Source organism: Scleropages formosus, chromosome 7 (genome assembly GCF_900964775.1).
Source record: "Scleropages formosus chromosome 7, fSclFor1.1, whole genome shotgun sequence".
Taxonomy (NCBI): Eukaryota; Metazoa; Chordata; class Actinopteri; order Osteoglossiformes; family Osteoglossidae; genus Scleropages; species Scleropages formosus.
The window spans coordinates 21272579-21298047 of NC_041812.1; the positions used below are offsets into that span (position 1 = coordinate 21272579).

Genomic DNA, 25469 nt, shown 5'->3' on the forward strand with positions numbered 1-25469 from the left:
GATTTCACATACATACAGTTTGATAGTATTAATGCCAGGAGTCATTATTCCAATAACAGATATGGGCACAGTGTCAGGTCATACAGTATATGGATGATTGTGAGTTAAATATGTTTCTATGTGGTGTGTGTTGAGGGGGGGCATGGTGGCACAGTGGGTTGGACCAGGTCCTGCTCTCCGGTGGGTCTGGGGCCCAAGTCCCACTTGGGGTGCCCTGCGGCGGACTGGCGTCCTGTCCTGGGTGTGCCCCCTCCCCCTCCAGCCTAACGCCCTGTGTTGCCAGGTAGGCTCCAGCTCCCCACGACCCTGTATAGGTGAGCGGTTCGGACAGACAGTGTGTGTTGAGGTGTTTCTGAAATAGCTTTCGTTATCAATACTAGTATTCTTTATATAGCTGACAAGACAACTTAAAATGTTAGAATTGTACCAAACAAGCGCTTACAAGGTTACAGTATAACAATCATATGATGACACTCCTAATGAAGTTGTTTTCTACATATATACACACACACACACACACACACATTTTCTGAACCACTTGTCCCATATGGGGTTGTGGGGAACCAGAGCCTACCCAGCAACACAGGACGTAAGGCCAGAGAGGAAAGGGACACACCCAGGACGGGACGCCAGTCCGTTGCAAGGCACCCCAAGCGGGACTTGAACCCCAGACCCACTGGAAAGCAGGACCTGGTCTAACCTACTGCGCCACTACACCCTTTCTACCTATAACACAAGATCAATCTAGGACAAAACATACAAACGAAACAAAAAAAGTGTTACAAACTGAGGTGAGAACAAACAAATTGGTGGTAACAGAGTCAAGTTAAAGAAACTGCAGGTGGTGTTTCATGGAAACTTTTAAAGTCTTGTACAAGGTTAATGTTTATACACAAGTTTTTACATTACCTGGAATTTTTCTTTCTTTATTTATTTTTTGCAGAAAATTTCCCTGGTCATAGTGGACGCAACCTTTAAAGGAAACAACACAGCCATTCTTTTCAAACAGTGGTCCATTTAACAACCACGGTAGTGTTACAATGATGGTCATAATTTCACAGACTTTCAGATTGATCTCCAAACTGATCCTGTACCTGTTACCACACTCAGAACAAATTTAGTACAACCTTTTTGGCAGTTACCACCAACAGAGGTGATTCTGGTTTCTGTCATTTGACACTGTCACACCCATAATTTAATTTTTCCACTTAAGCTGATAAAAGTTTTGATGTCATTAAAACACAGCCAGAGTCTTCTGGGCTTTCCCAGTATACTCTGTCTTTCTATTTGTGCCATCAAACCACTGAATTAAACTTACCATGGAAAAAAAGCAAAATGTTGATGCTGTCATTTCTACCACACTGTGTCAATAAAGAAATAGATAAATAAATGAATCCATTCCCACATCCCTCATACCCCAGCTCCGCCAGGTCCATCGTGGACATCTCACATATAGGTTTACAACACAGAAGGGGAGGGTGGTTCGCCACACGCTTTCCTATTAAAGTGCAGACACGGCTCCACTCCCAGAATGTTAATTTGTTATGAAGGTCATTGACAGAGAAAATAATCACCATTGGGGATCTAACAATTTGCCATTTCAGAACATTGCCTTGCTGATGACTCAACTATTAATAGAGCCAGTTTTATATGACTAAAAACTATTCTGGTATTTTCACAAAAACCCTCATGTCTTCTGTTACATGTCACATATTTTTGTCAAAGAAAGATCTTTGACATTTAACGCAAATTAATGTGAGCTGAAACCCAAAAGACATTTACATTTTGACTGAATACTAAAAAAGTAATGTTTCCTCTTCAGCCAGGAAAATTTGTCTCTTGAAAGAGAAATATTTTCATATGCTAACATTCATTTATTGTGAATCAAGTTTCAGAAGTTGGCAGTTGTCAGCTACCATTATAATCCTAGCTTAATTTATTTTTATTGATTTTTAAATCGTCACCAACAACTAAACACTAATTAGAAATGAATTGTGATGCTCACACTGTTATATGAGAGCAAAGCATTATTATTATGCACATTACTATTATTTTTACAAACCGCAGCATGAAGTAGCCAATTTAGAAAAAATTTAAAAAAAAGGTGAATTTAAATTTTTTGGCTTAAACCAATTACACATTGTTAATTTTATCTATTTGCTTGTTTATTTTCAATGGAAATATAATTGTGCCAGCTTTAAAAACTGTTAAGGGTATGTTTTCTGAACGGGACCCCATAACAGTGTGAGGGAAGTGAAATTACATGTTTCCTTGCAAATAGACGCTAAGGGGGTGAAGACTGTGCTATATACAATGTCACAATAATGGAGTAATCAACACTTTTAAGATGAAAATCAGACAGGAAGATGCACCATGGTGATCCCTTGGATCTCCATTAACTTAAACTTGTTAACACCCACTGATAAGGCAGCTGACTCTGAGATGCGATTGGTTGCACTGCCATTCCATGTGGCCCCCAGCGGCAGGCTCCACCTCCTCCACCACTGTGGCACACTGCAATCCAGCGGGGGGAACTTTGAGCACCTTGACGGGCGTTAACTACTTGTGGCACATGCAGAGGAAATAGGTCATTAAATGAAATGAGCCCAAGCAACCTCAGAGGATCCCGGAGCTGTTTCTAATCAGCATATTTCCTTTTTTAAAGGGGCCAGAATTGTTCTCCACAACACAACCTTTGATTTGGACTTTTTTGCTCCCATTAAAATTTTTCGGGCATATTTAAATAGTTCAATAGCCCCAAAGAGCAAAAATAACAGCCATTTTGTGATTACGGAAGTAATTAAAGGTTCCCTTATCCTATATATTAAAGGATGCGTGTAACATTTTAAGGGTACATGCAAAAAGATGTCACAATTTTGTAACCCAAAAAAGACTGTTACAACTATCAGCTAAGCTCAACATACAGAGATGACAGAAACAATTTACCTTTAAGACCCTAAAAGGTTCAAGGTTCAAAGGTTCACCTTCAAAGGTGCTGTTTCAGGGATTTATGAATGTTTATGTTGTACTTATGAAAACACACTGCAAGCACACATGAAGGTGTCATGAATGTCATTCATAAAATGAGTTACCAAAAAAAAAGTACAGCATAAAAGCTCCCAAAGCCATCTTTAACAACAAGAAGCAAAATTTGAACCAACCCAATAATGCCCTGTTTTTGACATGTTTGATAGTGTGATTTACACTCTACTCAAAAAACAGCCTTTCAGTTCAAGGACAGAACAAAGCAGTAAAACATCTCCACTTCACCAGCCAAAACAAACAACTGTGTAATCATGACTATAAAGTGGCAGTGGAGGGAAATAAGATAAACCCGTAAAAATCAGAGCGCACCGTAATGATTTAAGTAGAAAGGCTCCGTAACAGCGCTTGATGGACAAGTGTATGAAAACGATACTGTACATAATTTTTTGACTTGCCATTTACCCAGCATTGTGCCAGAAAGCAGAGCAGAATAATAGACAGTTTAAAATGTCAGGGAACTAACTAAGAAAAAAGAGGGGATTGGTCTGTAGAATCTCAATTAGAAACAGAACTAATAACAATGGATGTTCTCGGGGAAAGGAATAAGAAGGACTGTCGTCAGAAGCGCTCGCTCACACGCATCAGTCCAATTAGACTTTTGGCCTAAATTGACCAGTGAGAAACAAAATGTATCTAGTTACGAAACCCATCACAAGTATATTCTCTGTCACGAAAGGCATGTATAGGATTTACCTATCTATCCCAGTGCAGACCTGAGTATTGAGTGCAAGCCAGAAGCACATGATTGTGTTAATTAATCTGCCTTTGTGAGCCGGGGAACAGCTGCAGTGGTCTCGCGGAAACGTTGTCAAAGGAAAACAATGCGATGTTAAGCTTCCGACTGAATCTTCCATTACAAAGGAGGTCTAACACAAGCTAAATTCATAAATCCATAGATCAATTTTTACCAGCACTAATGTCTGACCTTTAAAGGGAAAAGGTTTTTACATACTTAATTTCAGCTTGAAATATGGTCAGATACGTGATACCTAGGACCTGAGCCAACTGCTTGGCTTTGAAACAAACCAACTGAGGGAAGGTGAAGGTGGAAACGTGAAGCCCTGATCTTTTAAACAGAAAGGCACCAGGATTCATCATCTGGGCACTGGTATTTTAAAACAATGGGTCTAACGAGATTAGGCCGGATCCACCAATCTCTGTTATATGGCTTTAATTTTGGGGGATACCAGACAAAATCCGTGAAAGAGTTTCTGAATGTGGCGGTGTCCCTGAAAGACACTCTTGAGGGCAAAACTACATCCTCTACAAGGAATCGCAATTCTCCCAACATATACACGCACAAATGACAAACTATATTATTATTATTATTATTATTATTATTATTATTATTACACACTGTAATAACTGACAGAACAACAATACTGAAGCATCAGGGCAGGGAATGGGGGTTGATGGCAACAATGTTGTGTTAATGAAAGCCTTCCAGGCATGCTGAAAGGCAGAAAAAGCTAATATAAACTGTGGGCATTCTTCATATTTACATCAGCTAATGTTGCATTTCATTCATATGATATTCTCTAGCACTCTAGCAGCTACAAGAAATGTGGCAAAGACATTCACTTTCTAACTCAGCATCCTCTGCGGTGCAGACCAGCCAGATGGCTGCACTTCCAGCAGAGTGGCCCCGAAATAGTGGTGTCACTGGGATTTGCGAGACATGGGCTGCTACACCCACAACTTGCGTACCCATGCCAGGACATCCAGGGCACAAACACTTCTCTTTTTTATCTCCACCTCTCGACTGAAATACTCTATGGGTGTGCAGAAATTATAATATATCACAAATTATACTTTACATTTATTCATTTAGCTGACAATTTTTGCCGAAGCAACTTCGAATGTTAAACTGCCTACAGTTGTTTACAAGTTTACACATCTACGTAGTTTTCACTGCATCAACTCAAGGTAAGTACTTCTCTCCAGGGTACTACAGCCTGAAGTGTGATTGAAACCTGCAACTTCAGAGTTTAAAGACAGCAGCTTTAACCACTACACCATCTGCTGCCCCCTTTATTTTGTTTAGTTTGGTCTGTTCCTCTGACTTGCCTTATTAAACTATTATAATCTTTAACTGTCTGGCATGCCAATTTCAAATTGAAAGACAATTCTGGAGAATTCAGAATTTAAAAAAAAAAAATATATGTATATATATATATATATATATATATATATATATATATATATATATATATATATATATATATATGTATTTTTTTTAACAAATGTTCCAAAAAGTACAGCATTTATGGTGTTAAATGCACACGTAGGGATTCATATAAAACAGTGAAATCCTTACAGAAGCAGCTGTGTGGGTACTTGCTGATGCTTTTGAGAAAAAGAATTGTCACCATGTACAACAACAGAGAAGAGTCTTTCTTGAAAGGGTTACTTTAATTCCCATGATGCCATCACAGCACTCAATTATGAAAACTATAATAGAGTGACATTTTTTTATGGCAGTAACAGAGTGGAGTGGTTTGGAGACCATAACTTTACCGAACTGCCTGTTCTTGGCCAATCGCCTCATGAATCACCAGCACTATAAATTGTCTACATGAAAATAGATCATATTGACATGGAGCCATGAACAACTTGTTTTTTAAATTTTTTTTCAAAATAATCAAATCAAGAAGTTTACACTATTAACTAAGAAGGGCTAAGGAACCTTTCCCTGCTTTATGAGACAAGGCGGACTGAATTATCATATTCTCTTCAGGACAAGCAAAAATGAACGGAATGTGAAGAGCTTAGAGAGGCCCACAGACAGATTTGGCACTGCCTGGAATCCTCTTGCCGTTGAATTTCATCTCTGTGTCTAATAGCAAACACCTGATTCAGGACACTGGGGAGCTGTGATAGTGCCACTGTACATCACCTGTCGGAGCAGCCAAGGGATGTGGCATTTGGTCCTCAAGGGCTCTCGCAGATCAGCTAAGGCTTTGGCTGGAGTCAGAGTGCCGAGGATTCCCGCTAGAGGCAGAGTCCTTTCAGGCTCCCTCCTCCCTCCGAATCCTCTTTCCCCAAATCCTTTGCCAATCCTTTGAAAGCACCGAGACCGTTGTTTTACAAGTTTAGGGCTAGTGCTAACAGTACTCATACACACAAGTCACCTTTTCTACAGCGGCATGCATGTTCACATCAATCAATGTTTACTAGAGAGAGTGGTGCTGCTAATGTTATATAGTTTTTCCTTCATTTGACAAAATTATTGTTATTCTGACTGCCATGAAACACAGGGACCTGTTTCATTTAGCTGATACTTTTCTCTAAAGCAACTTACACAGATTTACCCATTTTCACGGTTGGGTCATTTTTAGTGATGTAATTCAGCATACATACCTTGCTCAAGGCTATTACAGCACAAAGTGGGATTTAAACCTACAACTCCCACTGCCAGAGGTGGTAACTCTAATCACTGCATCACTGTTGCCCAATAATTAGTTTAACTGTCACTACAGAGGTGCCACCCACAATCCAATATGGGTACAGCCAGTCTGAAAAAGTACCATCGTCTTTGGGCTTGAGTAACTTGGGTTTGAATCCCACCTTCTGCTCTAGTGCCCTGTAGTGTCAAGTAAATAAATATAAGGAGTCAAACTGCAGCATCAATGTTAGGGAATTTGTTTGGTTTATAAGGATTCTGTGAAATTTGATGTGGTCAGGAACCTGTTACAACAGCCCTACAAGACCTGGTAGGCAGCAGGTGGCTTGGTAATTGGACCTGCTGCTCTTGGATCTGAAGGTCATATTTTCAATACCTACTACTCCTGTAGTACCCTTGAGCATGGTACTCCCCCTAAATGTATTTATTTAGCTGACACCTCTCTCCAATGCAACTTACATTATATTATACTTACACCAAGCTATTACCAACTGCATACCCATTTACATTGACATTTATTCATTTAGCTGACGCTTTTCTCTAAAACTACTTACAATGTGAATCTATTTAGAATTATTCACTCATTTATATAGCTGGGTAATTTTTACTGGAGCAATTTAGGGCAAATACCCTCCTCAGGAGTATTCACCAGTAGATGAGAATCAAACCAATAACCTTTGGATCCAAAGGCGAAGGCTGTAATCACTCTGCTTTCAACAGCCCTGCTACCTTAAAGTGTTTCAGTAAAAATTACCTAGTTGCATAAATGGGTAAATTATAGTGAGTACCTTAAAATCGTAAGCCACATTACTGCTAAATAAATACAGTACATAAATGCTTACACACACTGACTGAAACTGCTTGCCCAAAGTGGGGTTGTGGTGAACCAGAGCCTAACCCAGCAACACAGGGCACAAGGCTGGAGGGGGAGGGGGCACATTCAGGACAGGATGCCAGTCTATCACAGGGCACCCCAAGCAGGACTCAAACCCCAGGCCCACCCTTGAGCAGGACCCAGCCAATCCCACTGCGCCACTACACCACCCTTACATAAATACACTAAATGCAAATTTAAGACACCTGCACAACACCAGTGACCAGTGGTGTTAAGAATGGTCAGCAGAATTCCAGACGAAACAGAATTTCAGCTGCAAGCAAGGCCTTTATAAGTGACAATGTTCCAAATAAAGTGCAGTTTGTGTCTTCGCAGAACAAAAAAAAAAAAAAAGAAAAACACAGATGCTTTTTTTGCAGTTTGCAAGTGCATTTTACACTTTTGTTATCTGTGTACGCATCAGACTAACAGCTCTTTTCACACAAGGGTTCAAATTAAATAACGTATGCTCTTTACAAGCAATAAAAGGTGTCAGCTAGACCAAACTGCAATTATTCAAAACAATGTGTATGAAACACTTAGTTTTGTTACAATTTCACCTTAAACGACACATTTTCTGAAACACTGACACTTTTCTCTTATTGTGCTTATTTAATTTACGCAGGAAAGAAAAACTGAAATCCATACTTTTAAATTAAAGGATGATGAATGATTGTCATAATTTAAATCAATAAACATGACTCTTATGTATATGCTTATGCACATTAAAAGCACAACTGTAACCTGAACTCCAGCTCATCCAAATATTGCTTTGCTTTGAGCCAAATTAATTCATTTCCAAACCTAATTAATCCACAAAGGTTCCATGTCTTAATCCCCAAAGTCAAGGGGGTTATTGTCCTCTCAAATGAGGTCAGTGTTTCTCCCAGAGGAAATATGGGAAAAAGAGCGCAGAATGTGTTCTCTTTTTGTGAGTACAATGATAATATTTGAGCACGCACCGCTGCTATAGGCTATAAATGTGGTACAAATGTATGCTAAAAGAGCTTTTCTGCACCTCCCCTCCTATCACCTGAGCAGCCATCTCCCCGAACGCCTGGAAAAGGTTTGCGCTCTCACAAGGCCTGGTATCGGGGAAGAAACAAAAATTCTGACAAATAAATAAAAATATCAACAATAAAAATTACAATACCATCTTGATACATACATTGTGACATATTAAAACAATCAATGACAGACCTTGTTGCAACCACATTCTTCTCAAAGATTCCGTAGTTCAATAAAGTTCAGCATATGGTCGGTAAAGAGTAAGAAAACATACTCTGTACAGCACTGTTATTGTTAGCTAAATGATGCCGAGAAGTCTTACTTAGCTAGCAGACAGTGTAGGAGAAAACACACACACTGATGTTTATTGATTTTATAATAGGCTTAGCAAAAAGAAATAAAGTGCAGGTCAGTGTGTCGGCACAAGCCAGTGGTTTAACAGACAGAGCAGAAAGACAGGGTAACGGGACTCAATCTGAAATAAGTCGACAGGCCGCGTTCCCCGGTGTGCTCTGCGAATACTGCAAACCGGTTTACCTATTCCTTAGGCCCCGTCACTTAATCAGTTTACCCAAAAACAGAGCACGGCACACCACTGAATGTGAGAGACACCTTATTATGCTTCCGTTACACACCTTCCAGGTTTCACCTGAGGAAAGTTTGCATTACTTAGCCATGTAGAATCGTTAGAAAAGGCAGATTTTTCCAAGTTTGTCTTTTCTGTTTCACTGCTGTATGGTGAGCAAAATAAGGACAGAGATTGAGTACTATACCGTGCTACTGTATGCTATGATATGACACACACACCGGCTAAAACCTCTTGTCCTGAGCAGGGTCGCAGCGAACCGGAGCCTAACCCGGCAGCGTAGGGCACAGGGCCGGAGGGGGAGGGGACACACCTGGGACTGGACGCCAGTCCATCGCAAGGCACCCCAAGTGGGACTCGAACCCCAGATCCACCAAAGAACAGGACGTGGCCAGGCCCGCTGCGGCGCCTTTATGATATGTCATATTATATCTTATTATAGTGCAGCGTAGTAGTCTGTACTGCACTGTACTATACAGCAATGTGCAGTGCTATATGCTATACCATACCAGACCATACTGAGTTGCGATACTGTTATGTTATGTTGTACTATGCTATGCTAAGCTATGTTGTGCTATGGTATGAAATGCTATACTGTGCTATATCATGATCTGTTATGCTGTCATGCTGTGTTGTACTGTCATGCTATGTTGTTATCCATACTATAGCATGCTATGTCATACTATGTTGAGGTTTACTAAGCTACACGATACTGTTCTATGTTATGTTATACTATGCAGTGTTACACCATGTCATGGGATACCATACTACGCTATGCTATGCAAGCTCATCTTGACAACAGGACTTTGAGGACTCATTGTTTACCAGTTTTTTTGGTGCCTGTACATTTGTGGTTTAAACATGTGCGTCCATGGCACATGAACATAGGGTTCATATCAAAATTTGCTATGTAGCTCATGGTGACAACACCACTTTGCTATTTTGTCAACAACACAACAAACGTTCAACATTGAGTAACGGAATGTGAGGAACTCTAAATGACTTTTTAAACAATGATATTTTATTTGTTTGGTTGTGAAATCATTCCACTTGTTGCTTATCTATCCAATGTCTAGAAACCGCATGTGAAACGTGAAACACATTTAATAGCGTACTAAGAAACTCTGACAACTGAAACTTTCGGCATTGCAACACACAGAGATTAACAGTGGACGGTAGACTTTTGTCCTTTTTCTAAGTCCTACAATTTGGTTGGGTCTCAGCTGTAAATCTCCTTTCAGTCATTACCGATACCTTCGGCAACATGATGGGTGCAGTTTCTTGGTGACTCATGCCTTTTTTTCCTTTTATAAACTAAAACTGCAGGTGCAAACGGTAACACAGGAGCAAGTTTTGTGCTCCTGCAATTCACTGTAAATAATATGACTGCATGAAACAGGACCATTGGCGGGAAATGGAGAGCTCTCTCTCCGAGCTTGGCATTAGGAGACTGATGAGATATGTTGGTTTGCCATTTGCCTATGGTGCGCCAGTGAGCGAGCCCCGGTGCCCTGAGCTCCAGAAGAACTTTGTACCATATGGCTGGTGAGAGATTCCCTCCCTCTTTCTTCCTGCGTGCCTCTCGCTGACAGCTGCATGTCTAATGACAGGGGACACTGCGCTCGGCAGCTGCGAGCCGACGGCGCCTCTTTGATGCTGCCTGCAACCATCGCGAACTTTCCACAGGTAGCCAATGGGGATTTGGACGTATAGCTTTTGAACGTGTAAAGGTGTGCGTTTAGGGAGTCCGGGGCTTCAAGGAGAACGTAAAAATGTACAGCTGGTGAGAAAGAGAAGAAGAATTGTACCTGCAGCACTAGAGCTTTCAACACTGGTTTCCCAGAGCCTTTGTGCAGTATGCAGTTTTATTTGTGGCAAGTTCAGATCTAGCGCTTGTAAACCACAGTTTCCTGATGTAATTAACAATAAGAACAAGAATAACAACAATAATACTGGTAAATATCTGTCAAGGTGAAACCTTGTGCTGATTTTTATTTCACTTAGATTACAATAGACTATAATCTCCAAGTATAATAATATTAGTAGTGCTGCTGTTTCACGGCACCTGGGTGGTGTAAGAGGATGTGGGTTCGATCCCCGCTCAGTCTGTGTGGAGTTTGCATGTTCTCCCTGTGTCTGCGTGGGTTTCCTCCGGGTGCTCCGGTTTCCTCTCACAGTCCAAAGATATGCTGTTCAGGCTCCCCCGTAGTGTGTGAGTGACAGAGAGAGTGTGTTCCACTGATGTAGCGATGAGTGACCCAGTGTAAGTAGTGTATCTGGCAGTGTAAGTCATCTTGGTGAATAATGTGTGTGGGCTGATAACACTACATAGAGCTCACTGGAAGCTGCTTTGGAGAATAGCATCTGCTAAAAAAATAAATGTAAATGAAAACATAATAATAATAATACAGACACACATTTTCAGAACCGCTTGTCCCATTTGGCATCGTGAGGAGCTGGAGCCTAACCCGGCAACATAGGGCGTAAGGCCGGAGGGGGAGGGGACACACCCAGGACGGGACGCCAGTCCGCCGCAAGGCACCCCAAGCGGGACTCGAACCCCAGACCCACTGGAGAGTAGGACCTGGTCCAACCCACTGCGCCACCACGCCCCCCTTATAATAATAATAATAATAATAATAATAATAATAAGTACCCTACTTAGCTATGTACCCTGTGCTTCTGGGATAGGCTCTGGACCATGGGAAGTCTGACTAAGACTAATAGTTAATTTTAGATAGTACATAATAACAACCTCAACAGAATTCTAGTTTTGACTTTTAGACCAAAAGTTTGTTTCTTTTTTACAGTAATGCTTGGTGAAAACTGGTGTTTCAACTTTTAAATGATGTAAATTTTAGTTATTTATTTACTAACAGATGTTTTTTTTTTCAAAGCTACAAATCGTTAGCCCACTTATTGCAGTGACTTACTAATTTACACAGCCGAGTAATTTTTACTCTTCAGGATAAATACCTTGCTCAGGGGTACCACAGCAGGAAGTGGGTTCCAAAGCCAGGTCCTTCGAGTGCAAGGCGCCTGCTCTAACCAGAACACTGCCTACTGCTTGCATCTGTGGAAGAATTCTGATCCACGTGAAATCAACCTGTATTCCTCATCAATATCTGGACGCTCTTGTTTTTAAGTTGTTCATTCTGAGTTTAACGTTATCTTTGTGAGGTTGCTAAGATCAGATAGGAAATACATAATGTAAGTACAGCATCATCTTAACTATTTCTTACCACTGTGTTCTGGATGACAATGATAGGCAGCTGAGGTTGGGGGGTATTCCTGATCACGGGAGAGCTACGCTATGATGTAAGTAATCAAATGACTTCAAGAGAAGGAGTCTTTGCCACTGTGGGGATGTTGTACTGTAGGTGATATATTACCATAGTACACACTGCCAGATTGCTGGTCTTGAAAACATCGCAGAAAGGGTGCAAGAATGATCTCTGAATGCTGGGGTACATAGAGCTCTCGTATCCATGTACTCCCATCAAGCCCTCATCAAATACGGCCTAAACAACCCAGGGAGAAAGGGCATGACATTTACATTTATTTATTTAGCAGATGCTTCTTCTCAATGTGACGCAGAATGTTAAGCTTCGTAGAGTATTAAACCGTTTATACAGCTGGGAAATTTTTACTGTATCAATTCAGGGCAACTACCTTTCTCAAGGGTACTACAGCAGGAGGTGGGATATCAGGCTGGGACTTTTGAGTCCAAAGGTGGTCGCTCTAACCACTATGCCACCTGCTGCTCATCCAATTGCTCCTTCAATGAGTCAAGATTTGGGGTGGCATGTCAGAAATCAACGATAGGCCTCAGATGTATTTAATACAACAGCTTGTTTACAAGACCAAATTCAGCCTCCCCCTGCCTCTCTTTATAAGAAACATCCAAGACCTCAGTTCACTTTCTACAATAGAGAAAAAAAGCACCAAATGATTCTAGAGATAAAAATGACTTCTCAGCAGGAAAACGAACATTAAAAAATGTGCCCGTGAGAAACGGACTGTTATTCCTCTCCAGTGCTCAATATCATCATTTCATCCTCATCTTAACCCTCCACCAACCTCACAGCTTCAAGGATTTTCATTTTACAGCTATATTTACTCTGAATTTCTCGTTATATTTTGCCTGACATTGTTTCGTGCTTCAATAGGTAATTATCTCTCTCTCCCCCCCACTCTCTCTCTTTCTCTCTCTCTCCATATCTGTGTGAAGCGTACGCAGAAGAGCCAGTTCCCCCCCTCCCCACCCAGCCCCCTGTTGCTGCCTGCTAGCCTGATCTGTGGTGTAAGGTTTGGCTGGAGTCGAGAGGAGCAGCTGGGCCAGGCTAACAGGGAATGATAATGACCTCAGAAATCTGCTGCTCGCTCCACAACAATAGGGTGCTCAGTCTTGTGGAAAATTATGTTCATCAGCTAGCTCTGCTCACTTACTAATTGACATTGCCAAATATTTTAAGAACAATTGGAATGTACAGTCAAAAAAGGAGATCTTAATCCTTATACAATGTTTTCTCAAACATATATCTACAGTACTGTGCAAAAGTCTTAGGTACTTAGATGTTTCACAAAAATATTTGTGTTAGACGGTTATTTAATGTCTTCTGCATTAGTGGCATTGGGAAAGAGCATATTTTAGATTTCCAAGCATTCCATTTTCAAAAAGTCACAGTATTACAGTAAGGGTTTTGTATGTCGTTAAAGAAAGAAAGTATACACACACAGTCTGAGACCTTTTGTCCTGAACTGGATTACAGCAAACTGGAGCCTAACCCAGAAACACAGGGTGCAAGGCTGGAGGGGAAGGGGACACACCCAGGACAGGACGCCAGTCCATCACAAAGCACTCCAAGCAGGACTCGAACCCCAGACCTGCCAGAGAGCAGGACCCAGCTAAGCCCGCTGCAACCCTGCTTGGGACAAGCGGTTGTTGACAATGGATGGATACTGAGCTTTGTAGGAAGTTACTTAATTAAGAGCATTATTTTTGGAAGCATTCTCACTTTACAGCTTTTTTCCCCAACCAAGTGTCTAAAACTTTTGCATAGTACTGTATTTATATATACATATATATGATTGTTACTAGAAACATGTAAAGCAACAAGAAAGAAAAAAAGAAACATGTTTAAGAAAACTGTTCTTTTATTTTTTTACATCTTGTTATGTTTATGAGACTAAAAAACAGAAAAGTGAAGTAATGGTTTTGAATCTGTCCTCATTTAGGAAAAAATGTTCTCATCTTTGCTATGAGCTGTACTCATATTTCACAGTCTCCGGATTGTTGTAGTCATGCTGGTGTTTCTATCTGCATATGAGGGGGTAGAGTTGAGCAATATAAGCCATATCATTCATATTCAATGTGGGAAAGGTCAAAGCATTATGTTGCTCCATCCTATAAAATCAGCTTCAATCACTGCCAGGTTCATATAACTGTGAATGTACATCCTTAATCTGAAGATTTATGATCCAGAGGAATTCAGCCCAACTAGGCAAGCATATCAGTATTGTAAATAAATGAACAAATAAAAAAAATTAAAAAACTATAATTAGTACATTCATTGCTGTTAACTGGAGAACTGGCCATGATTTTCAAAGGGTGTATCCGATCTCAAAATTGCAATCCCCCTCAATATTCTATTTATTTCACTAAATGCCTCTTTGAACATTTTTGTAAATTCTGGCATGAAGGGACCAAGTGAGAAGCAACCACTATTTTAGCAATGATACTTTCTCCAAGTCAGACATATTATATTTATGTATTTAAACATAAATATTCAAATAGTCTCCCTACCCCAGTTTGGCCGCCTTCTGCTATGGAAAGATAAATATTATGTTGCAATTATGAAAACATAAAACAGACATTGGGAGGGTAAAAAATGTGGGACAATGCCAAGGAGACTTGTCCAGGAGAAAGGTAAGCAACATTTTGGCAAATATGTGGAATTTAAAAACATGAGAGGCAATTGCATAAACATTATGTGAAAGAAAAAACCCAACAGCATGTGTTTGTACATTACTTCCATATTAAGACAGGAAATCTAAATGTACTGTCATCATTAAGTCCCCCTATTATGTTTATGTCACGTTTACCCAATTCTTTAATTTACATAAATAAAAATGTAATCAAAGTTCCATCTACCTATCTATCTGATGATAACTACTGTAATAATAGATGGATTAGACAACTAAAAAAAATTAATGGGAAAAAAGTATTCAGAAACGAATTTCATGCATAGTCTGAGATGTGCAATTTCTGGGACAGAAACTTAAAATGAATTAATTTCTCAATCACTAAGAGAAAGTGAAGATGTTCTGTACAAAATGGCCATATGGAATAGTTCCTTTCCTCAGGGGAAGATAAAGGTGCAAATATATCTGGATGATCCCACAAACAACAAGATGCAGTAGCTCTTGACTATGACCTAAAATAAACTTTTCAGCTGTTTATTTATCAGTGGAGACCAATATCAAAAAGCATGTTAGATCTCTACAAAAGTATTTAAATTACGTGTTTCAATCCAAAGTAAAGAATCATCCATGACAACAAGTTACAAGCACCAGGGTTACGTTTATAGAGAAAGTAATGGAATATGCATATATAACTGTGTTTATGTTATTGACCCAAGATATACAACAAGTCAAAACAAACTCACATCGTCTGAACCGCTTGTCCCATACGGGGTTGCGGGGAGCCGGAGCCTAATCCGGCAACACAGGGTGTAAGGTTGGGCGGGGAGGGAACACACCCAGGATGGGACGCCAGTCTGTCACAAGGCACCCCAAGTGGGACCCAAACCTCAGATCCCCCGGAGAGCAGGACCCGGGCCAATCCACTGCACCACTGCGCTCCCCCAAAACAAACTAAAAACTAAAAAGGAAATAACCATTTGGGGTAAAACATACAGAAATGTGAACGAATGCAAATGCATTCATTTAGACCCATATGTGCTCTTTAACACACGTATGGAACTATGGAAAACTTAATAGGCAACAGAATATTGGTGTACAGCAGTTTAGGCTTGGATGTATTAAAGAAGAATAATACTGAATGATATACTTTATGTTTGAAACAATGATATTTAAAGGGGAAAAAAAAAACAGAAATACAAGCAACAGGAGGAAGGAAAAAAAGTCAAATTACAATTGGCAAAAGAAGGTTTTATAACTGAAAAGTGGCAATAGAGGACAATTATGCAGAAAGAAGCTGACATAATTTATCCAGATACCCTCCTAATTAGCTGGGGAAATACACAGAAGACTGTCCTAATTTCAAAACACTGGCACAACACATGGTGAGTGAGTACACTGGGCAGAATATTGAAGTACTATCACCCATCATATACCTGTTAATTCTATATGAACACATTTGCTTACAGGGAAATTAACTTCAGGATATACATCATGACAGTTTTAGTTGGTCTGCCTGTGGTGTGGCTCCTTTTTGCTTTATATACAAAAAAAGCAAGTGTTTACTTGGCAACTTTGTGTTTACACAAGAGGGAACACTGTAATGTTTAAATTAAAGTATAATAATCTGAGAATGAGTATTTGACACTGCTGTGCCTTTTTTTCCACATTTAAGTATATAATGTATAACATTTATTTTAGCACCTTAGCATGAAGTAAGAAAAAAAATCTATTCCGCTATCTTATAATTCTGGTCATTTTCCGTTAATTATCCAGCTATTACAATGTAACAGTAGCCCGCACTGATAATTACCCCAAGTGTAATTATGTAATTAGATGGATATCCATGCCTTGAATCATAAGGCATCAAAAAGCAAATCCAATTTCGATTTTTATGGAATGACTATTTTGCCTCTGCGTGTTTTATAGCAGCAAAGTCCTAGGGATGTATGACTAATCCTTGCCGTGTTAAAAAAGCTGTTCCTTTTAAATACACTTAGACATGGAGGATTCCGAAAAAAGGGAAGAAAAGGCATTAAGGTTAGCAGCCAGGAGGGTGATGGAGGGTGCGGTGATGTTCCCGTTTTTAGCGTCATGGCAGGAAGCCTTTTCTCCAAAGCCAGAGGTCCCGTTTCCAGCAGTTGCTCTTGAATTGGCTTTCGCAGCAGTCAATCAGATACCCGCAGCCCACTATTTTCTGGTTCACTGGTGTTATTTTCGCACGTCCGCTCACAACAGCCCTTTTGCTGGCATGACAAACAGCTGTATGCCGCATCTTCGAACCACCCCCCTCCAAAGTCGGCTGTGTCCCTCGTTCTCCCCGCCGCTGAAACTCTTTGCCCTGTCACATGTCTGAGACACAAGTGCTAGATGACAGCCCTGACCCCACTCTTTTAGGAATGAATGATAATGAATTAGTTTCCTTGCCTCCCAATACCCCTTTACATAGTATTACATCAGGCAACAATTGCCTCTGTTCTGCCATTCATTGTAAGGTGCTCTTTAAGATCCTTCTTGAAAACCCTGCTCCTCAGAGGTCCTTATAATGAATTCAGTTGAGGAAAAAACATGTTTAAGGCTTACTATTAAGACTGATGGAAGAAAAGCATTTGAATGATGTCCTAAAGAATTTCACACCATTCAATAAACATGTTACTAAAATGAAACCAGATTGTACATAATTTCCTGTCACATTTTGGATGAAACTGCTGAATTTTGCAATTTCAGTAAAATTTTGTCAGTTGCTGACAAGCAAAAAAAGTAAAACTTTCAGTCTGGGCAACAAGCACACACACACACACACACACACACACACACACACACACACACACACACACACACACTGACTGAAACCGGTTGTCCCAAGCGGGGTCGCGCCGAGCCGGAGCTTAACCCAGCAACACAGGGCGCAGGGCTGGAGGGGACACACCCAATACAGGACACCAGTCCATCGCAAGACACCCCAAGCGGGACTCAAACTCCAGACCCACCAGAGAGCAGGACCCGGCCAAACCCGCAGCGCCACCACACCCCCTAACAAGCATACAGTACTTGCATTTATCTGATATATGCCTGGTACAAAACCTGCTATGAAAACATGATAATTAAGAATGAACCCATATTAATTTAGTTAAGCATTTTATCATCAGCAGTTTGTATATCTTCCTTAAATATGTAAGCTATAAGGTATTTAGGATGTGAAGGATAAGAATTCCTGCTGAGAAAATACGTATAAAATAATATAAAATTCCTGGTATGTTACATAGTGCATAAACAATGAAACATTTAAAACTAGTACCCTGGGACAGCAAGCTTAATAACTGTATATTTTCAACCACAAAACTGGGATCCATCAGGACGTTACATGTTGAATGCAAAGCACTAGTGTCACTTTTAGAGCAAGTGGAACACCACAATGATTTTGGTACGGTCGCCTGTATTAATGGAACATAATCGTTTGGAGTGGTTTTTATGTATTATGCGACTGATGCTGGACAATAAGAAGCTTGAGTGCATGGCTGATTTAAATTAGAAATGGGAAAATACATCTCAGGTGAAACTGCTGTCATCTTATGGGTGGTTGACTCCCCAGAAAACAACTGGAGCACAATAAGTGCTCCGAATATAAAAAAAAAAAAGCAGAGGGTGCCAACGAACGTTCACGTTTCTGGTCAGATTTCAGGGCCAGTGAAGCAGCTCATACAGATGATTGCCTAATTTTGTGTGTCAAGGTGAGCCTTTATGCCTACTTATATTACAGTCAGATTATAATTTGTCTTCAGTAATAATGATAATAACAATAATAATAATAATAATAATAATACCAAACTCTTTATGAAACAACTCAGGGATTCCACAAAACATGCAGTAAATTAGTTCTATTAAAAGTTATTCCATAAAAGCTACAATAAATAAGGTGTCTAGGATGGGAAATAGATTAGGATATTAATTTACACCAGACTAACCTGAGGAAGGGGAAGAAGGATGTGGGCTGTCCTCCTGGGCACTGCCAGTCTGTGATATGCCTCCACCAGCTCCGCTCTCTTCTGTGATGTTGGAGGACCCGGGGGTGGTGGACCTGCTCATGGATTGAGACTCTGGGTCACTCGCAGAACCACGGCGCTCATCCAAGCAGGCGCCTGTCTGCATGCCCTCATCCACATGCTGGCGCTCCTTGCTGTGCACTCGGGAGTGGACCACCATCTGGTGGTATGTTCTAAACATCCGTCCACAGTCGGTGCACTCACTGGGCTTCTCTTTCAGGTTAGCCAGGCTATACTCCAAGCCCTGGCCTAGGCCGCCATGGTGTACAAGCTCTCGGTGGCTGTCAAAGGCACCATCATCCTTGGAGGACCCCATACTTCCGCCCTTAGTGCCACTAATTGTTTCCATATGCAATAACTGTTTGGAGCCTTCAGAGCCCATTAATGAATAACTGTGCTTCTCTTTTGCAAAGGCAATGGTACTCTTTGCTGGGTCTTCATTCTGTCCTTGAGGACCATGGTGTTGCTCTTGGGGCATGTATGCCCGATCCATAGCCATACTGCGTGCCATAATCTGCCAAGCCTGAAAGCTGTTGACTGGGTCCATCTCCACTACCTTTGCTGCTGCTTGCAAGCGTTCCATGCAACTGGACTTCAGAGGGGGAACCAGATTCAGGCATCCTAACAATGAACGCTTTTCGCCCTCTGCCAGCCCGTGACTTATGCCTGCCATTGGACCTAAAAGCTTCCCCAACATCTCCTTCTCCTTCACTGCCATCCCTGCTTTATTAAGCATCTGTTGTTGTTCGGATAGACTCATCTTGTCAGCAGAGAGGAATCCACTTTGCAGGCAAGAAATATATCGCGAGTACAGATTCGCATGAGCTTCTTGAGTAATGTTGTTCATGTTGATGGACATTTCAGATTCACTGGGAGGTTTGCTCTTGATGGCCAGCTTATTTAGGTGGACCTTCATGTGGTTTTTCAGGAACCAGGGCTCTTTAAAGCGCCTGCCACAGATCTGGCAGCAGTGTTCAAAGGAATCCTTGTGCTTCCTCATGTGTCCCTTGAGGAACCAGGCCTGGCTGAAGATTTGGCCACATACCTCACAGCGGAATTCATTGTTGGGCTTCTCCCCATTGTTGCTGAAGCCTTGACCTTGGGCAGACTCAGCTGTGATGTGGGCCTTCTCCACATGAAGGATAAGGTCCTCTTCTTGTGAAGCAGCATATTCACACAATGTACACTTGTAGGGCTTGTGCAGGATACGAATATGGCGATCCAGCTCCTCGCGCTTCTTGAACTTACCCTTACAGAAAGTGCAGCGGAAGCCTGTGGCTGGGGTTGCCTGCTCATCCTGGGAGTTTACTAACTTTGGGGAAGCTGATGGTTGGGATAAGCTTTCGGCTGTTCCTAGGTTGATAGGGGTTAGGAGGCTGCAGTCAGAACTGGGAGGCTGATTTTGGCCTGGAATGGAAAGCTGCTGATGCTGGAAAGGCTGGGATGGTGGTTTTACATCCATCCGAGGCTGTAGGAGGCTGTTTCTCATGTGCTTGTCCCTCAGGATGGCCCTTTCCTCAAGTTCGTGCAGGAGCCGGTTCTCTTCACGCACTCTCCCACGGCCCTTTCCAAGATTGCCCAGTTTATGAGTGCGCAGATGAATCTTCAGGTTGCCCTTCTGCGCAGCCCGGTGGTCACAGTATGGGCACTTGAAGGGCTTCTCCCCTGTATGAGTGCGCATATGCAGTGAGAGGATACTATTGAAGCGGAATCGCTTCCCACAAAGAGGACATGGATACTTCCGGTTTTTGCGAGCATCGTCCTCGATGTCATTCATCTGGGATATGATGCCTAGGTTCTGCCCATTCAGGAACTGCTGGAGATCCACTCTCCCATTCAGACCCAAACCACTGCCATTGACATCCCTGTTGAGCTGATTGGCTAGCATTGCCATTTGACTGTTAATAGGCTGACCTGGGAGGGCAGTGTGAGTTTTTTCATCCAGTGGGGTGGCTGCTTTTTCTTCTTGTATCTGCTGCCTTTTGTGGAGTTCTGGGAAGGTATGGCCCAACTGAGCCGTCAGCTGGTGCAACTTCTGGCTGATGGGATAGCGGCCATTGAGGACACTGTCGTTGAGATGGGTATCACCTTCAGGTACCACTGAGGACACACCAAGGCACAGGCTAGATTTCTCCATCCTGAGAGGAATGAAAACACAAATCCCTTTAGTTCTTCCTGGAAATCAAACAGGGCTGCATCTTAAGAAGTCTACATTTTTCTGGTTTATTATTTGATATATTTAGTATATGATATACTCTCATTAGTGGAAAAAATCATTACTCATGGAATTTCCTTAACAACTGAAATTTTGAGTACAATGATTTTCTGTAAACAAAAGAAACTCCTACCAATAAATTAGCTGCACATCAAAAAAATTTCAGTTACATGCCTTCATTAAAGACCATTCACAAGTGTCATGAACTAAATCATACACACGTATGCTATATACACACACACACACACACACACACACACACACACACACACACACTATCTGAACCGCTTGTCCCAGACGGGGTCGCGGGGAACCGGAGCCTACCCGGCAACACAGGGCGTAAGGCCGGAGAGGGAGGGGACACACCCAGGACGGGACGCCAGTCCGCCGCAAGGCACCCCAAGCGGGACTCAAACCCCAGACCCACCAGAGAGCAGGACCCGGTCCAACCCACTGCGCCACCGCGCCCCCCTACGTATGATATATATGATTTTATATATATGAAACAAAGGGTTTCCCTGAATATGTTTGTTCTTTCTGGGAATTGGGAATTTACTTGTTTACACTTAATTTTCATTAAAGCTATATTATACTGCATGTCTGTCTGTCCGTCTGTCTATCAAATCAACAGTCCACTCCCAAAAGCTTTCATGCAAGGAGGAACCATTTGGGAGGTTACTAAGATTATATAAAATGAAGCACAGATTTTGAATTATTTCAGAAGCAAAGCACACTCTAAACTGAAATTAATGCATAAAATTAATTGCCTCAACTGGCAGCTGCTTGCAATACCATCCACTCTATTAACAGGGATAATACTCTGTAGCCTGCAACCCAAGGGTCAAGTTCTGACAACAAAACAAATTTTGCTTTAGTAAACAAAAATGTATAATATTTAATTAAGATAATTTTCATTCTGCCAAGAAATGTGTATGTCAACACATACTGCAGTAGCACTTGTTTATTGATTCATCAGTGTGACCCTACCTAGGAGCTTCAGCAATTGACAATGAATGATTTACATTATTTATTAGCAGACACTTTTGTCCAAAGCAACTTCCAATGAACTCTATGTAGTGTTATCGGCCCACACACCTTATTCACCAAGGTAACTTACACTGCTGGAGACACTACTTACAATGGGTCACTCATCCATACATAAGTGCAACACATTCTCTCTGCCACTCACACACCCTGGGTGAACCTGAATAGCATGTCTGTGGACAGGAACCCATGCAGACATAGGGAGAGCATGAAAACTCCACACACACCGAGCAGGGATCAAACCCACGCCCTCTCACACCACCCAGGCACTGTGAGACGGCAGCGCTACTGACTGTGTCACTGTGCTGCCTATGTATTTATTCATCGACATATATTTTTAGTAACTAACCATGTTAACTCTGATACAAAAATAGGCTAAAACTTTTACGTAGAACTACTCCTCCAAAGAGGGGGCATGGTGGCACAATGGGTTGGACCAGGTCCTGCTCTCTGGTGGGGCTAGGGTTTGAGTCCCGCTTGGGGTGCCTTGCGATAAACTGGCATCCTGTCCTGGGTGTGTCCCCTCCCCCTCCAGCCTTATGCCCCGTGTTGCTGGGTTAGGCACTGGCTCCCTGCAACCCCAAATGGGACAAGCAGTTCAGACAATGTGTGTGTGTGTACTTCTCCAAATAGCTATCCATATCAATAGTGTTTTTTTTTTTTTTTTTTTTTCTTCTTGAAACATTAGAACCTATAATTTCAAAGGACATTTTTTATAAAGCAATTATTTCATCCCAAACTCTTTCTGAAATACACCTAGCCTAGATACTAAAATGACAATATAAGTGTATCCAACTCTTCTTCTGAGTTAGTTGAGTAAACTCCTATCGCTCATGTTCACTGCAGGAAAATATAGAAGTAGGTGCATTAGTTCCGTTATTATAGATTGAATAAATAAATATATAAATAAATAAATAAACCCTTCTCTTTTTGCTCCTACAGTAGTGGATATTGAACACAGTACCACTTACTTTGGTAACCAAAATTGCAAATAAAGGAATACTAACGAAATAAAACACATTAAAGGAACAAAAAAGTACTTGATACACTGCTAATTTCTAGAAATTGTGGCTGAACAATTGCCCATCTCATTAATTAAATTGGTGGCAGCTTGTAAACCAGCACACCTGCAGCCGCTTACTTATCACCTCAACTCTCAAATAAATACATAAATAAATAAAAAAATAAAAAAATAAATAAATAAATAAATGCAGAGCACAAGGAAACAATGGTACCTCCAGGGAAGGTGTGGAAAGAATAGTGTTTACTTGATGGTACCTTATTAAATGTTGCAAACTATTACTAGGGCTTCTGCTTACTTAAGAAGAATTTTGTATAAATAGCTTTGGTCAAGTTAAAGAGGCAGGATAAACACAGTGAAAATTTAAAGAAGCCTGCCTACCAGGTTTTCAGTGAGGTTTTTTCTTTAATGAATGTTCAAAATGGTGTGTGAAAGTGTGCTCAGAGCCACTTGCTGAGAAAACAACAGCAACCAGGCAGGGTTATAAACTGTTGTGCAATTTAAATTTTGATGTGTATCTTATTTTATTACAGTTTATTTACCTACATGTGGATGAAGGCTCTCTCCAGAGTAAAAAAATTAGGGGAGAAACAGCAAGGTCTTTACACACTACTGATAACTGCTTTCAAATAATGTAAATCCACTTCCCTCATTTTTCAATTGACAGATCTTAACCTGAAGTTTTAAACTATAAACTGTGTTGGAACTTTCTAAGATTACTGTCCTCACAAATAATATACAGAACTGTCCCATAAATGTCATTTTAAAGCTATTATGTTATTGCTGCCAGTTGCACAAGAATGTGGTCTTTTTGGCTCCCTTCTGGAGACAGAGCATTTTAATAAGAATTTGAATCTTGAGTTATAGTTTGGTTTTCCAAATCTAGCATACTACATTTGCTTCAGCTTTTCTTTTTTTTTTTTTTCTTTTGGAAACATCCTATTTTACATACATGTATGCAATAAATATATTAATAAATACCTCAAAATAATGGAGCATAAATTGAAATCCATTAGTGCAATTTTAGGCACTTATTGACCATAAATTATTGACTAGTTGATTGCTATGAAATATTTATATGCAATATGCAGATGACATTTTGGTCTGAGATTGCCTAAAAAGAGTTAAGCCCTCACCTAGTATTTTTCTGGAAGAAGTTATGGTGAGGACTTCGTCTACATTTATCTAAACTATTTAATAAGTTTCCAGTTAAAATCTTATGAAACCATTTATCATGCAATTATTTATTTAGTAGTATTTCTAACCTTTATTTATTAACCTTTTTGACAAACTTAATAACCACATAAGAATAGGCCAAATAAGAAAGGATGCTCAATTCCCATGCTTGGTTTGAAAAGGAGTTATCTTTAATCATTACTGTAGCAATTAAAAGCACATTTTTAAAAATCTTTCTGTGATTTCCCAGATTATTATTATTATTATTATTATTATTATTATTATTATTATTGTGAATAACTTTAATAAGATGTTGTGACACCTGTCAAAATAAAGTAGGGATATTAGAGTTCAGTGCAGTTTTCTTTCAATTACTTTGTCACTAATTAAAAGAAGAGTGAAAAAGATGCCCAACACCCATGACTGTTTCACAGTTTAAGTCTGTAGTTTCAATATTTCATTAACGGAATATATGGCTAATTCAAAATACTCATTAAGGAAAGCAAGTCATCTAATTATAGTTCATTAAGCAACCTTTAACTGAATGATTACAAAATGTCCTTTGAAAGTGTCTGTGTTTTCAGTTAGAAGAAAAGAAAGACAATAAACAGGTAGGGAATCGTATGTATTCAAATGTACATTAGTAACGTCAGGCTTAATGGGCTTTTTAAATATTGAACTCATGAAAGTCTCTAATTCTAGGATCTTAAATCTCCATTCCATCACTTTGATAAACTTGCAAGATAATGTGAGGAAACTAAGTTCTCACAGATAATCAGTCACAACAGTTTTGAACCATAACTGTACTGTGGACACATGAAAGGAGTTTAAAAGCAGTGTACATCCTGTTTAAGTAAGTAACCTACCTTATCAGACCAATCAGGAAGTTCTGCTTAACTGGAAATGCTTTTAGTTCTTAGCATAAGTTAAAATATGTTTGTTTTCCGTTCTGCAATTTTTCCGTAGAACCCATCACTGGCATCAAGGAAATATGATATTTCTTTCTTTTATCAGCATGTGGTTGAAAGTTAGCAATTACAGCCTAGTTTGGCACTTTAGAAGTGAATTGGTCAAAATAGACTTCCTAATAAGAGCAAAGAGCATTTATTATGCACTAATTGAAATGAGGAAA

At 40.4% G+C, this 25469-nt stretch overlaps 1 protein-coding gene across 2 annotated transcripts in view; it reads right to left on the minus strand.

The window, feature by feature from the left end:
- Positions 1 to 25469, minus strand: part of LOC108926366 (zinc finger protein 536-like) — a 131848-nt gene that overhangs the window by 51531 nt on the left and 54848 nt on the right. For both annotated transcript variants that reach the window (XM_018739033.2, XM_018739034.2), the window contains exon 3: positions 18804 to 21019. In XM_018739033.2, the coding sequence (XP_018594549.1) occupies positions 18804 to 21018 (2215 nt within the window). In that variant the 5' untranslated portion in view covers position 21019. The remainder of the gene's footprint in view (positions 1 to 18803; positions 21020 to 25469) is intronic.